The 14,078-nt window shown below is 42.6% G+C and overlaps 1 protein-coding gene across 5 annotated transcripts in view; it reads right to left on the bottom strand.

Annotated features, from left to right (window-relative positions):
* ARHGEF3 (Rho guanine nucleotide exchange factor 3) overlaps positions 1 to 14,078 on the bottom strand; it is a 274,023-nt gene that overhangs the window by 30,073 nt on the left and 229,872 nt on the right. For 4 of the 5 annotated variants that reach the window (XM_037040715.1, XM_037040716.1, XM_037040717.1 and 1 more), the window contains one exon: positions 9,110 to 9,217. In XM_037040715.1, the coding sequence (XP_036896610.1) occupies positions 9,110 to 9,217 (108 nt within the window). Of the gene's footprint in view, positions 1 to 9,109; positions 9,218 to 10,166; positions 10,495 to 14,078 lie in introns of those variants that run through there. The other variant, XM_037040719.1, reaches the window with a different exon arrangement.

Below are 14,078 nucleotides of genomic sequence, written 5' to 3' on the forward strand. Positions count from 1 at the left end.
GTGCCTCCTCAATAAATTCAATAAACTAACTTATTGAGGTGAAATTCACATATAAAGTTAATCATTTTCAAAGTGAACAACTGAGTGCCCTTTATTTGGTACATTCACAATGTTGTGCAACCATCACCTTTCTCTAGTTCCGAAACATTTCCATCCCCCAAAGTTACTTATTCTTTTTAATGGCTGCAGAGTTAGTATCCCATGGTCTGGATGGACCACATGCATTCAAACTCTAGCTGAGGGCCATTAAGATCATTTCCAGAGTCTAGCTATTACAAAAAGTACCTCAGTGAACATCAGTTATGTATTTGTGCTGGTATTTCCATAAGACAGATTTCTTAAGTAGAATTCCTTGGTTTAAGAAGTATCAACATTTCAATATTTGATATGTGCTGCTAAAGTGACTTCCAAATAGTCTGTCCCCAGAAAGGTATATGATATGACAGTGCAATTCTTCCAGACTCTCATTAGCAGGATATTATTATTAATCTAATAGGAAAAACAACTATACCTCCTTCCTTTCAGTTTCATGTTATGAATGTGAGACTGAGGATATTTTTATGTATTTATTGAAAAATTTCCCAGAGAGTTGGAGATTTTCTTCTGTTGCAGTTTGAGGGAAGAAAGAGGTGTGAGCTCTACCAGGTAAGCTCTATTGCTAAGAATTCCTCATTTTGTGTTTCCTTAGTGATTGCTGGACTCTGGTACTAAGGAGAAAGGGATGGGGAATGTCACAGAGGGGGCCACTATGTGCCTGCCCAAGCTTAGCATTTCTGCTGAGTTCCCCCCGATCCTCACCAACCATGCTGCAAGGCAGGCATTTGTTCCCATTTTATGAGGAAACTGAGGCTCAGGGAGCTAAGGCACTTGCCCAGGCAGGATTACAACCAGATCTGTTTGGACCCCAAACTCAGCTCTTTCTACTATGAAGGCCATGCCTGCTGCTGCTACACATATTGGAAAGTTTCAGTGAGACAAGACCCAGCCTCCTAGGAGTTTAAATCTTGTTAAGGAGAAGCAATACATTTGCTCACTTGTTGCAGTGGCTCTTTGACCCAAGCAAACTTCAGATTTATACCTTTAATTAAGCTGGGTTAAAACAAACACTTTGTCTTTTTAAGACTCCACTTAGAAAGGGGGAAAGTCCCAAAGAAGAAATAAAGAATGCTGGTCAGGTATGCAGTCAGCAGCTGGCTGGCCCAGTGAGGCACCAGCCATGAATGGGTTTCACAATGCCACTGACCACACACCACAACCCACACACCTATGAGTCATTAATACAACTGAGCACAATTAGAAAAGAGGATTGAAATTGAGGGATGCACATGTGACTACTGCTAGAGAAAAGCCACATTCCTTCAGTGACGCTCCCCACCCCCCATCTCCCTGTGCTGTTTTTCTCCTTCTTACCATGTGCTATATGATACCACTGCCTCTTTGTTTCTGACATGTCTCTCTCCTCCCAATAGAAGGTAAGCACCATGGAGGCAAGGACATCTATCTGTTCTGTCCACTGATGGATTCATCAGCATCTGGCACAGAGTATGACCTCAACAATTCTGCCTAATGAATGAATGGAATAATGTATGTGCTGGGTACTGTGAGGGGAGCTTTTGAGTCCTGATATACCCACAAGGTGAGGATTCTTACCTGTTCTACAGATGGGGAAACTTGAGCTTCAGAGAGGGTAACTAACATTCTGCTCAAGGTCATGCAGCTAATGAATAGTGCTCTAGAATTTAAACCCAGGTCAGTGGTGAACTCAGAACGACACCCAGGTCTGGTCTATTTCATTCCAAGTCCCTCTCAGTCCCCAGTTTTTAACCAATACCCTACCCTACTTCCCTTAGGATAAGATTCAAGTGTGGTGGAGTGCGTGTGCCCCAATTGAGGAGTTTTAGGCTATTTCTCAGTCTGTGGCAGAGGTTCTCAACGTTGCCACCACTAATGTTTTGGACCAGAAAACGCTTTCTTGTGAGAGGCTGTCCTGTGCATTATGGGATGTTCTGCACTGTCCTAACCTCCAATTGCCAAATGACAATAGTGCCCCACACCAGTCGTGACAACCTAAACATCTCTAGACATTGCTGGATGCCCCCTGGGGTGAGAAACACTGGCCCATGGTGACCAGAAGAGGCTCACGTCAGAGTGAGGGACCCAGCCTTAGGAGGAATCACATACAAAATAGAAACACATACATAGATAACCTGCACCAGCCAGGGGCAGGGGCGGGGGGAGAGTGTGAGAGGACCTGGAATGAAAAATGTTCCAGAACAAGTAAGAGTTTCCATGAGGGCATGTGGCCTAGCAAACGAGTCAAAAACCCAAAGCTCATAATTACTGGCAGCTAAAATAACAATGGCTATAATAGGCAAAGATAATGCAGATTTAGGAAACGGGTGCTCATGTTTATGCCTGAGCTGGTTATGTGGAAAAGGTGCTGCAGGTGCAAAGGGGCCTATCTGTCAGGTGGGGAAAAGGGTCCCCTTACATGTGTCAGAGGAAATGTAAACCCAGCAGGTTAGGCGTGATGGAACAGATTTGGTTTGTTAATGCTGCCTGTTCGGCAGGGTGCTCCCTCCTCACCCTTTCCCCCCCAAAATAGGAGGTCTCTACAGCCAAAGATAACATGTTCCAAAAACGAGTTCCAGCCAGGGAAATTCTTTACGCTTACCGTTGGTATTTTGTAATAGATGATTTATTATTGGATGGATTGGGAGTTAGGGTGGGGCTGTAAGAAGAAAACACATTTCTATGTTGCTACTATAATAGGTTAAACCAAAATAAATGTACAGTGGCCACAGCTGGGATCAGAAAATATTCTCCCATAGCACACTGGAAGAGTGAGCCTCCCATGAAAGGTCTGATTACAGTAATTAAATTAAATTGACAAATAACACTTCCCAGCTGTGCAATCCCATCACATCTGAACCTTGTGCTAATCCTGAGAGAGGCACTGGGCCCTTTTAATAGATGAGAAATCCATGTACCAGAGGATTACAGCAACAAGCACAAGGTAAGTGGTAGAATAGGAACTGAGCCAGTCTTTTGACTGTAAAACATGGACTTAGGTTAAGATCACAGGCTTTAGAGTAAAACAGATATGGCCTCAAGTCAACTCAATAGCTGAGGGACCTGGAAAAGTTAATCCCTTTGGGTCTCAGTTTCCTTCTGTGTAAAGTGGCGTGGTGATAAGTATCTCACGATGTTGTAGTGGGGATTAGATAAGAAAACGTTTTAGATTAAAAAAAGCAGAGGGAAAAACTGTGTGTCCAGGGCTTAGCCAAGTTCCTGGTACATTGTCAGTAGGAAATGGATGGTTATAAGAACTGTAAAACTCTCTTATAACAGTATTTTCAAGAGATAACTAACATTAAAAATTGGATGATGTTCCTGGTTTTTCCTATACATATACTATTATATGTGTGTATAATTAATAGGAATACAATGGTTTTGAATTTCCTCCCCCCCCCACTTGCTAATGTATCTGAAACGACTTTTACCAAGTACATTTTACCCTTCTCAAGAGCAGGCACTATCTCCTTTTTTTTATACTGACTACCTCCCCAACAAGTATAGAGAAGAACAAATAACATGGTAGATATAAGGAATTTTAATGGAGGACACTGATATCACATTTTTTATTGCATCTGGATTGCATGACATAATTTCTAGATCTGAGGACCAGGGAATGAGCAAAAGAGACTGCAGTTATGAGAAATCCTTATTTGGCCACAACAGTCCTCCTTGAGGGGATACTAGTAGGAGAGGGGAATCTTTGCTACTGTGAAGTAGCGCAGTTGCATAACATTACTAGGTGGGCACCCACTGTCAGCTCCTAGCCAGCCCCTAGGAAGAGCAATGGCCACCTTTTCTAGTAAGAAAAATGATATTAAAAGGATATGCCAGTTTATTTCATTATTCTTCTATTGTTGAATACTTAAGTTGTCCCCAATTTTTACCATTACCGGTGGCAGTACTTTAAACATCCTGATCAAAAATCTCGTCTGTGTCTATATTTCTAGAAATGGAAGACTGGTTAAAGGGTGTGAACACTATAGGCATTAGATGTCACAAGAGTTTGTCTTCATTCTTGATGTGTATCTGTCCTAGGCAGAATTGCTTCTCTGTGTTCTCACATCCTAACTCTAGACTCATAGTCACATATCTCCCTCTCTTTCGACACAGTTTTTCCCTCTGCTGTGACATCTTTATAAGATGGCTCTTCACAGGGCCCCTTTAACTTTTCCACACAGGCCAAGTTTGTCTCTTTTCTTTGTGTCCACAGTGCCTAACACTATACACTACTTAGGACATGCTCAGAAATTGGCAGTTACTATTATTGAGATAGTATATATACCCATTTAGAATTGGGTCTGTGAAAAATATTTAATGATATGAAAATATATTCTCACACTACAAGGTTACTTTGTACTGTTAAGACAAAAGCAAGTTAAAATACTGCACATATTATTATTATGATTTTGTTTTTAAAAAATATACATGCACCCTGGCTGGTGTGGCTCAGTGGATTGAGCAATGGCCTGAGAGCCAAAGGGTCGCCAGTTGGATTCTAAGTCAGGGCACATGCCTGGGTTGCAGGCTGGGTCCCCAGGAAGGGGCACACGAGAGGCAACCACACACTGATGTTTCTCTCCCTGTCTTTCTCCCTCCCTCTCCATCTGCTAGAAATAAATTTAAAATTGTTTGAAAAGGATAATATTTTCCAAGAGTAAGTATGATATACTTCCCTTAAGCTGTAACAAAATTATCATCCAGCTAAATGACAATGGGGAAAAAAGCCATATCAGGCAAAATGCAAAAACCAAAAACCAAAAGAAAACCAAAAGACTCCCAAAAAGCATATTAAAAGAAGTAAAATGATTATTTAAATTTTTTAAATATTTTATTTATTTACCTTTAATGGGGAAGGGAAGGAGAGAAGGAGAGAAACATCAATGTATGGTTGCCTCTCGTGCATCCCCTGCTGGGAACTGGCCTGCAACCCAGGCATGTGTCCTGACTGGGAATCGAACCGCAATCATGTGGTTCGCAGGCCCACGCTCAATCCACTGAGCTATACCAGCCAGGGCTGATTATTTAACTTTAATACAAGGTCTAATTCCTCCAAGAGGCTGTAGCAATAATAAAGAAGAACATTTGTATACCTAATTGCATAGCTTGGAAATTTGGGAGGCCAAGACCAATAGAGATGCAAGAGAAGCTGATCATCCATAGTCTCCGTAGGAGGTTTCATCCAAAAGTGAACAGACTGCACAAAGATAAGGCTAGACAGACTAGGAGTAACCAAAAATCAGTCACAGAGTATAGATGTTATATAGTTTTACCTAGAATAACAATGGGAGGGAATTATTAAAATAGTAACAAGGGTTGTTTTAGAGTAGAAGGCTATGTGTTCTCTTCTCTTTCTCCTTTTCTGTATTTTTCCATAATGAACAGGCCCAGAGGGATCCAGACATCTGTGCCTCATCTACCAGCAGCATTAACCTCCCTGGTCAGAAGCAGACGAAGCGCCATGCAGTCGGCTGTCCCTCTCTGACTTCCACAAATGCCGCCTTTGTGCTGAGACCCGAACTCCTAGTCCACATGGAGCACAGGGGAGGCAAGAGAGAACAAGTCCTGCAGTGTCTTGATGAGCTGCTGCAAGCACCACTCCATTTGTAACTGGGTTTTTAAACATTCTTGGAAGAAGCTGCCAGCCCCATGCTCTCCTGTTATCCTCCTGAGGAGCCAGAGGAAGGATGGCTAAGTGCTTCATTACTGATTAAAGCATCATGTTCGGGTGTTTGGGCATCTCTTCTCCTATAATAAAAGGAGTCCAAACTGACAGACAGAACTGGATGTCCAAAAAGAAATATATGACTCTAAGGTGCCAGGAACCAGGGACAGGGGTACTGTGGCAGAGAACCAGCTGCCCAGTCACAGCCTTAAGTTGTTTTCGGAAGTATAAAAGGTATAAATATATACACATAAGGGTAAGAAATGAATGCTGAGAGGCATGGTGTGGCTGCTGCATTCCTTGTTCCCCGTTCCTCTCTTTTTAGAATGGGCATCAAGACCACAGTAGGCAAAATGGGAAAAGATGTGAGGTTGGCCCACTGAGTGCCCCTTTAGGACCCCTCCTTCCCCCTCAGACTCCCTGCTCCTCAGGTGACATCAGCATCCTACCCCATTCTAGCTGGTGAGGAAAGCAATCAAGTGATGAAGTTATTCTTGAGAAGCTAGGACTGAAAGTAATTCTGCAGAACTTGCACTGCATGCAGCAAAGTGACTTTTGGAAGTATTTGAGGGAATGGCTTTCTTTATGCTTTGCAGATCACCCTGCAAACAGGGCTGTTTAGCTCTACAAACAACCACAGGGGCGTATTTCCATCTGGTGACCTCCCAAGGACACACTCACAACATAAGCGCATTGCTCGAGTTCTCTCTGTGTGCATAAACATTATGAATAACTGTTCTGCTTCTGCTGGTTGTTTCTGACCATATATGAAGCATGGAGTTAGCTATTTTTCATGATATTTGAAAAAAGTAAATAAAAAATTATTTTGCTACAAAAAATCTTTGAGGTTTTAGAAACTAATCTCCACATGTCAGATCCCTCCCTCGGGTCTGGCTTTCTCATCCTTGCTTGGCCTCAGTCTGTTGGATTTCAGACATGGCTTGATTACTTTCTGTCCCAATTTTCTAGGTCAATGCAAATTTTCAAGGTGATCAAATATTTCCTGCAGCAGTGTTCCCTGTGTCGGATCCACATAGGGCAGAAACATGAGAAAAAGAAATAAAGGCTGCCTGGGAAGCCAAAGGAAAGAATTTGAAGGTATGACAATGGGAACATTTGGTAGGTGCCAGTTGGTTGGCTATTCAGGACTAGCTCATTACTGCCCCGTGTAAACAGAGGCCTAGTACCACCAGGCCTTCCACTTCCTCAGGAAGTCGAAAGTCTAGATGCTTACATGGACTGTTTTGATTTGTAAATGTTAGCTCAAAACACTGTGCAGCCAAACAAAACACAACTTTAGGGGCAGATGTGGCCATGAAGGGGCCAAAAAAGCAACTCTATCTAGAATATAAGCAACATGAGGGCAGGAAATACAGCCTAGTTCATGATGAGGGCCCACTCAATACTTGTGGGATGAGTGAGGCCCTTCCTGGGGCAAAAGGTGTCCTGTGCTAGAAGAGATTATGGCAAGAGATGGCTGGCAACATGGAGGCCTTATAATCAAGGGGGAAAATAACTGCAGAGTATATGATCTGAGCCACAGCCACTGGGGTGGAAAGGAAAGGGTAAAACAGCAGTAGACAGGCTAAAGAGTTTTCAAAAAGCAGAACTCAGCGAAAGACCAGATGTGTAGGACTAAGGCGGTGATGAATCTTCCAGGGGAAGCAAGCAATGAACTTGGCTAGAGGGCTGAGAGATGGTCACAGGGGAGAGAACGTAAACATATTTTTCTCCACTAGCTTCAAAGCCCTTCATCTGGCTCCCCAAGACAACCTTATTTTTTTTCTCCTGTGTTCTCCCACAAAGGTGAGCAGGGGCTATCCAGGACCCCAGAGGCACAAGCACTGAGAGAAATAGAGCCAATCCTATAGCTAATTATGTGATGAGGTATTCATTCAGGAGAAACTGTTAGCAGAGTTAACAGAGGAATGGGCATGGCAGGGGATAAGCACTGGAGAAGGCAGGGATCTATGGGAAAGTGGTGAGAATAGCCTGTGCTAAGCAGAGCCACAGCACATTGGCTGAATGTTGTGAAAGCAATGACTGGAAGGGATGAGGGAGACTCAAATAGTTCTCAAGTCATAGATGGTCCCATAGCATGGGACAAGCCTTGAGTTCCAGTCCACAATTTTCTTAGTGACTCACAAAGTCAAGATAAAAATACCACAAAGAAAAGTATACAGGACAAATGAGAAATAGCAGACTTGAGTCTACTAAGCTAAACAAGATGAGCCTCTTCATGGCATGACTTTGGTGGGCTTCAGTCTACAAGAGAACATGTACAATTACCAAATTGGGTACCTGGCCTTGGACAAAACTCCATTTTCACTTTAAAAGAAAAACTTTATCAGGAATTTAAGAACAACTAGCCCCATTTGTTAACCAAAGGGTTACTATAGTACATAATATTTACTGCTTAGCTAACTAATTAGTAAATTAGTGATTGCTGACTGTGTATCAAAGCACAATACTAAGCCCTTTAAATGCACTGTCTTGTTCATCTTTACAATGATTCTATGAAGGAGCTGGTGGCACCACTCCTGGTTTACCCATTAGGGATAAAAGCAAGACCTAAAGATGTTAAGGCATCTGCCCAGGGTGACAAAGTCGTTGACAGAGCCGAGGTCAGAACTGAGATACTTTATTTCTAGGGCCCCTGGAACCAGAGGGCAGCAAACATTTTCTGCAAAAGACCAGATAGCAAACATTTTAGCCTCATGAGAAATATGGTCTCTGTCATAAATACCCGACTGTCACTCTAGTGCAAAAGCAGCCATAGAAACACAAACAGCTGGGTATTCCTGTGTTCCAACAACACTTTATTTATGGACACTGAAATTTGAATTTCATACAATTTTCAGGTGTGATGAAATATCATTCCTCGTTGACTTTTTTTTCCAGCTATTCAAAAAAGTAAAAAACATTCCTAGCTCGCAGGCCATAAGAAGTCAGAAGGTGGGCTGAATTTTTCCATGTGCTATAATTTCCAGATCCTGACCTAAGCCACGAGGTGCTCTTGCCCTCTGGCTCACATCATGTGCTGGTTTTCTTAGAAGGCCTGTAGATATTTTAGGAGAAAATCTGTGAGAGCGCATCTGAATGGGGCACATGACTTAGAAATTCAATTGTGAGAAAAGACTGGACTGAGATGACTCCTCAAGTTACCCCTCTCAAAGGACATCACCTAACCCCCGTTTACAATGTGAAAATACCTCTTTCTTCCCTTCAGTCCCCTCCCTTGCTCCCTCCTATTAAAATAAATGGTGATTCAGGTCAATCTGAAACCAGGGCAGATTCTTGGTAAAACAGAAACGCCCCTTCTTCACAACATGGTTTTCTGTAAACATGAACCTGCTGTGCCCTTCTTACCTGTAGGGTTTGGCTGAAGCGCTTTAATGGTGTAGCCTTCACAGGCGGGATGAGGTTTGCTAGTGATGTGACTCTGGAAAGGGGTTTCACCCGTTTATTACTAGGCTCCTATAGGATTGAAAAGAAAGGAAAACGTCAAGGTTGATTACAAAACCCTAACTACACCACAAAGTCCTGTCCCACTCCACAAGCTGCTGGCTGCACACCAATCTGTGGAATGTAACTGGTGCCTCTCTCACTCTAGCTGTGCGGAGATGACCTGGCTTAGGAGCCAGGCAAGGAGAAGTGGCAGGGAGATGTCAACAGAAGCAGCTTCTGAGTGGACAGCAAATGGGCCCAGATCTGCTCTGAACTCTCACTCCCAATATCTGCCAGCTTTTAATTTGGAAGCGTCCACTCGGTAAAAACATTTGCCCCACCCTCCTGAAGAGCAAAGCTGCCTCAGACTTCCCATCCAATGACCTTGTCAGGCAGCTGTCTTTGATATTTCTGGTTTCTTCTTTTGAAAAACCTTTTTTCCACCTTACTGAAAAGCACCCAATTTCTTTTCTAAAGCACAAAGAATCATTTAGTTAACTAAATTTAAAAAAAAAAATTTAAGATGTCCTTTTATTACTGGGCTCTTAGGAAATCATATCTACATCTTCAGTATATTTAAAATGTACATATTAATATTTACAAAGAACAATCAGACAGCAAAAGTAAATGCACCAAGAGAAAACCCTACCTTTGGTGTAAGTTTTTATACTACATATAGCCGCAAGTTTTGAAAATCACCTCCACATAAAACATTTGCAAATCTGCAAGTTACCCCAAACCAAGCCGGTGGATAAGAGAGAGCCTATCTACTCCAGTGACCTTGCAGACAAGAATTACATAAATAAAACAATGGGCTGGAAGACAGAGATGACAGACAAAACATCTTACAAGGACAAAGAGAACAGTTACCCTTGTCTTCCTAAGCTCCATTGGACCTGCAGTAGATAGATGCTGGACAGCACATGAAGACACCAAATTTTAATGGAAAAAGCCAAACGTGACAAATGTTGTGGCGAACCTCAATCATTTCCAGAGGGACTCTCAAGATGCTCATCTTTCTTTTTCAGCCATTGCTTTCTTTCAAAGTTTCAAGGGTTAAGCCAGAACTTCAGATTCTCCAGGATATCCCTGCAGGGTGTTTTGAACATAGTAGGTGCTTGGGAAATTTTTGCCTGGTTTTGGAATTCTGCCAACAAACTCTCATATTATTTTAGGCCCTTGCCAGCCTCAGAAATCAGAAGCCTTCTTTGAAATACACCAAACTTTCCTGGCATTTAAATAGAAAAATTAAAGACTAGAAGGAAAGTGCAAAAACAATTCCCCAATGTGGTCAGGAATGACTTCAGACAAAGCAGTAAAACACCTTTCCAAGACAGAGAATAAATCCAGGCTGCTGGTTACCTCTCTAGCGTCCGGACTTGCTGAGCTGAACAGACATCAGGAGATTCCCTAAACACTGGGAAGGTGCAGTTCCAAAAGGCAAAAGATGAATCTCTCATCATGATACACATCACATTCTAATTCTTGAAGTGCTTGAGAGAAAGATCCAATAGCCCTGCTGCTTCCAGGTGACGGTGCCCTTCAAGATGCTCTTTGTCCAGTTCCTGGCTCCTGAGCATCTGTCCCCGGAGGAGGACTCAAAAAATATGTTCTACGTCAGAGCTGCATCACTGAATACACACACACACACACACGTGTGCGCAGTCTTGAGCATCCCCTGAATTTCTCTAAATGGCTCCTGCCTTGGGCTGGAAATGCCAACATTGTGATATCACCACCTTTGGTGGCATGAGCTGCACTGCAGCAAGTGACAAGGGAGATTTCCTGTGTGTTGTGAGGACGGGGGGGGGGGGGGGGGGGGGCGGNGGGGGGGGGGGGGCGGACGGCAGGACTTGGTCTCAGATAACCCTGCAAGTACCTCAGAGCTCGGAGACTCCTGGGTCTCTGTTCCTTTAATGATTAAAGCTGATGGGTCACAGACTCTGTATCAGAAGGGGGTGAATGAAGGGCAAACGACAATTGAGTTCTCTTGCTTTAAAAATGGGCAGGGAACATTGCACGCTTGGCAGGATAGAAGATTCAGCTCTGTTCCACCTGCTGTGTCATCGTTTCTAAGGTTTTGCTGACTTTGCTTTCCAGTTTACATGATGCAGGCAGATGGGCGTTTTTTCTGCATGGCTACAAAAAGTATGCATGATGCAGACGCCAGCAGCTTCTCTGCAGGTTGTGCAGTTCGCACACTACTGCTATGTGACATTGTAATTAAAATGCCTTTCTTAAGGCACAGACCAGTAAACACCATTCAGGCTGCTCTCTGACAATCTGACATTCCCAAGTAACAACTGAACTAGAAACTATTGCTGCATGATTTACTGCTGTGATCCTGCAAAGTGGGCAGGTGCAGTTTCAAAACCAGAACATTTACAGGTTACTGGACCTCTGACGGAGGTCTTAAGCCTGGCCCACATGAGTGAAGTGTGAATTATGGTGTTCTCCTTGAGGGTTTCAGTGAGAAAAAATTAAAAAAACATCTTGGCCTAATTTTTCTTTTCCATTTATTCAATATGTCTCCAGCTACATTTTATTGCTGACTAAAAAGAACCCTTAGGGAAAATGTTTCCAGATTCTAGTTAAATAGTTCTATTCAGAACTAGCAAATGCAATAGCAAGGTTGCTTCCTGGCTTTACAGAGAGATGACAGAATATGACCTGCAGGGCCTTCCTAGTCCAACAACTCAGCTGTCAGACCAATCTGGGCAAGGTCAATACTAAACCCAGGAACAAGGTGTCCTATTCCAAGTGCAACAACCCCCACCATGCAATTTTAAGACAGAACAGAAGGGCATCTCACTAAAGACATTTTCTTTTAAAAAAGTAAAAGGCAATGCATGTTTTGCATAGGCAGCATTTTCTGAATAACAACAGTTCTGTTGCATTTTTTCCAGGCCTTACAGCTTTATTGTTTGACTTGTTTTATTGTACTGGCTAGGACCCCCGTATATTGTTGATTACAAGCTGAGACCATGGGTACACTAGTCTAATTCCTGAATCTAAAGTGATTATTATGAAGATTCCATCCTTAAGTATTATGTTTCATGAGGGCATAGACAAGACAACCTTTTTCAAGTAGAGAAAGTTCCTTTCTATGATAAGTTTGCTGTGAATACTTATCATGATTCAGCATTAACTTTTATCTAATGTTTTTTCTTCATCTTTTCAGAGGATAAGGAAGGGAGGAAAAAAGGAAGGAAAAATAGAGGGAGAAGAGGGAGGAAAGGAGAATGAAGAAAGGCATGGAGGTCATATTTTTTCATAAAAGAATTGATTCAGCAATTTAAACTATCTCTTGTGCTTGAATTATAAAGAGGAATAAAGCACTCTGTGCAATTTTATTTTTAATGTGGGCTTTAATTTAATAGATTTTAATACTCCTTCCCTAGGGGATACAATAATTTTTATCTTTTTCTCATTCTTCCCTTCAAGAGATAAAAACCAAAGCAGATTATACACAGTGTAAGAAAATGCCTGTCAGAGCAATATGATCTAGTGCAATGAAAACATTTAAAAATAAATTTCATCCTCACCAGAGGATAGATGTTTATTGGTTCTAGGGGGGTTGGTAGGGGTGAGACAGAGAAAGAGAGAGAGAAAAACATCAATGTGTGAGAAAAACATCGATTGGTTGCTTTTCACATGAGCCCCAACAGGAGATTGAACCCACAACCTAGTTATGTGCTCTGACTGGGAATCGAACCCTCAACATTTTGGTGTACAGGAGGACACTCCAAACAACTGAGACACCCAACCAGGTCTAGCACAATGTTTTATTCCTTCACAAATAGTTCCATTCTAATGGGCATGACATAAGGAAACCCTCACTTATTCTCCCTGTACTGCATTCTTGCATCCAGAGTGGGGTTGGGAGCAGCAGGAGGGCCTTCCACACCATGTCTGTAGCTGTCCTGAGACACCCTTCACTGAGCCAAAAACACTGTCCCGGAAGGGCCAGAAACAGGGGTCTAAGCCATAGGTGCAGGACTTAGACTGCTCCTCCTGCAAGGCAGCACAGCACTGCTCTTGGCTGTTCTACACCTGGCCAGGAGCAAGGGAGAGGAGAATCAACTGTGCCAGCAGATGCTTTTGCCCATGAGTTGCTGGAGTCATAAAAAGATGTCTTTCCAATGCTCAAATGCCAGGGACATGTTGTGCATGTCCATCTGCAGAAGAGGAGGCAGGTTGGGAACTGCACACCCAGGGATCAAGTTTTACCCACACAGTAACTACTCTAGGATGCTTTCATTATCTTCATGTTAAAAAGGAAGTTACAATCTCAGAGTGATTGAGAAGCTCTAGCATAATCAAATAATAATAAGTTAACATTTGTTGTAGGGGTTCAGCCCTTTACAGATATTTACTAAGTTATTCCTCCAAACATCCCTGTAAGGCAGCTACTATTATAATCCTCATTTACAAGATGGGGAAACTGAAGCATAAAGCAAGCAGCTTGCTTAGAGTCAAAGAATGAGCTCCTACCCTTTGCAACAGCATGGATGGAACTGGAAAGCACTAGTTGAGTGAAGTAAGCCAGGTGTTGAAAGACAAATACCATATGATCTCACCTTTAACAGGAAGCTAAACAACAAAACAAACAAGCAAGCAAAATAAAAACAAAAACATTGAAATAGAGAACAGGGGGACAGTGACCAGAGGGGAGGGAATTTCAAGGGGAAAAGGGGAAGGATTTATAGGAACTAGTACAAAGGACACATGGACAACATCTAGGGGAAGTGGAAATGGGAGGGAGGTGGGGAGCACTGGCGGGGGGCGCGCGGGCTGGGATGGGAGTAAAAGACAGAAAACTGTACTTGAACAATAATTAAATTTAAAAATGCTAACTTGCAAAAAAAAAGACAGCCAGAATTTAAATCCA

Source organism: Sturnira hondurensis, unplaced genomic scaffold (assembly GCF_014824575.4).
Source record: "Sturnira hondurensis isolate 20B ecotype Veracruz unplaced genomic scaffold, ASM1482457v3 Scaffold0002840, whole genome shotgun sequence".
NCBI classification, from domain to species: domain Eukaryota; kingdom Metazoa; phylum Chordata; class Mammalia; order Chiroptera; family Phyllostomidae; genus Sturnira; species Sturnira hondurensis.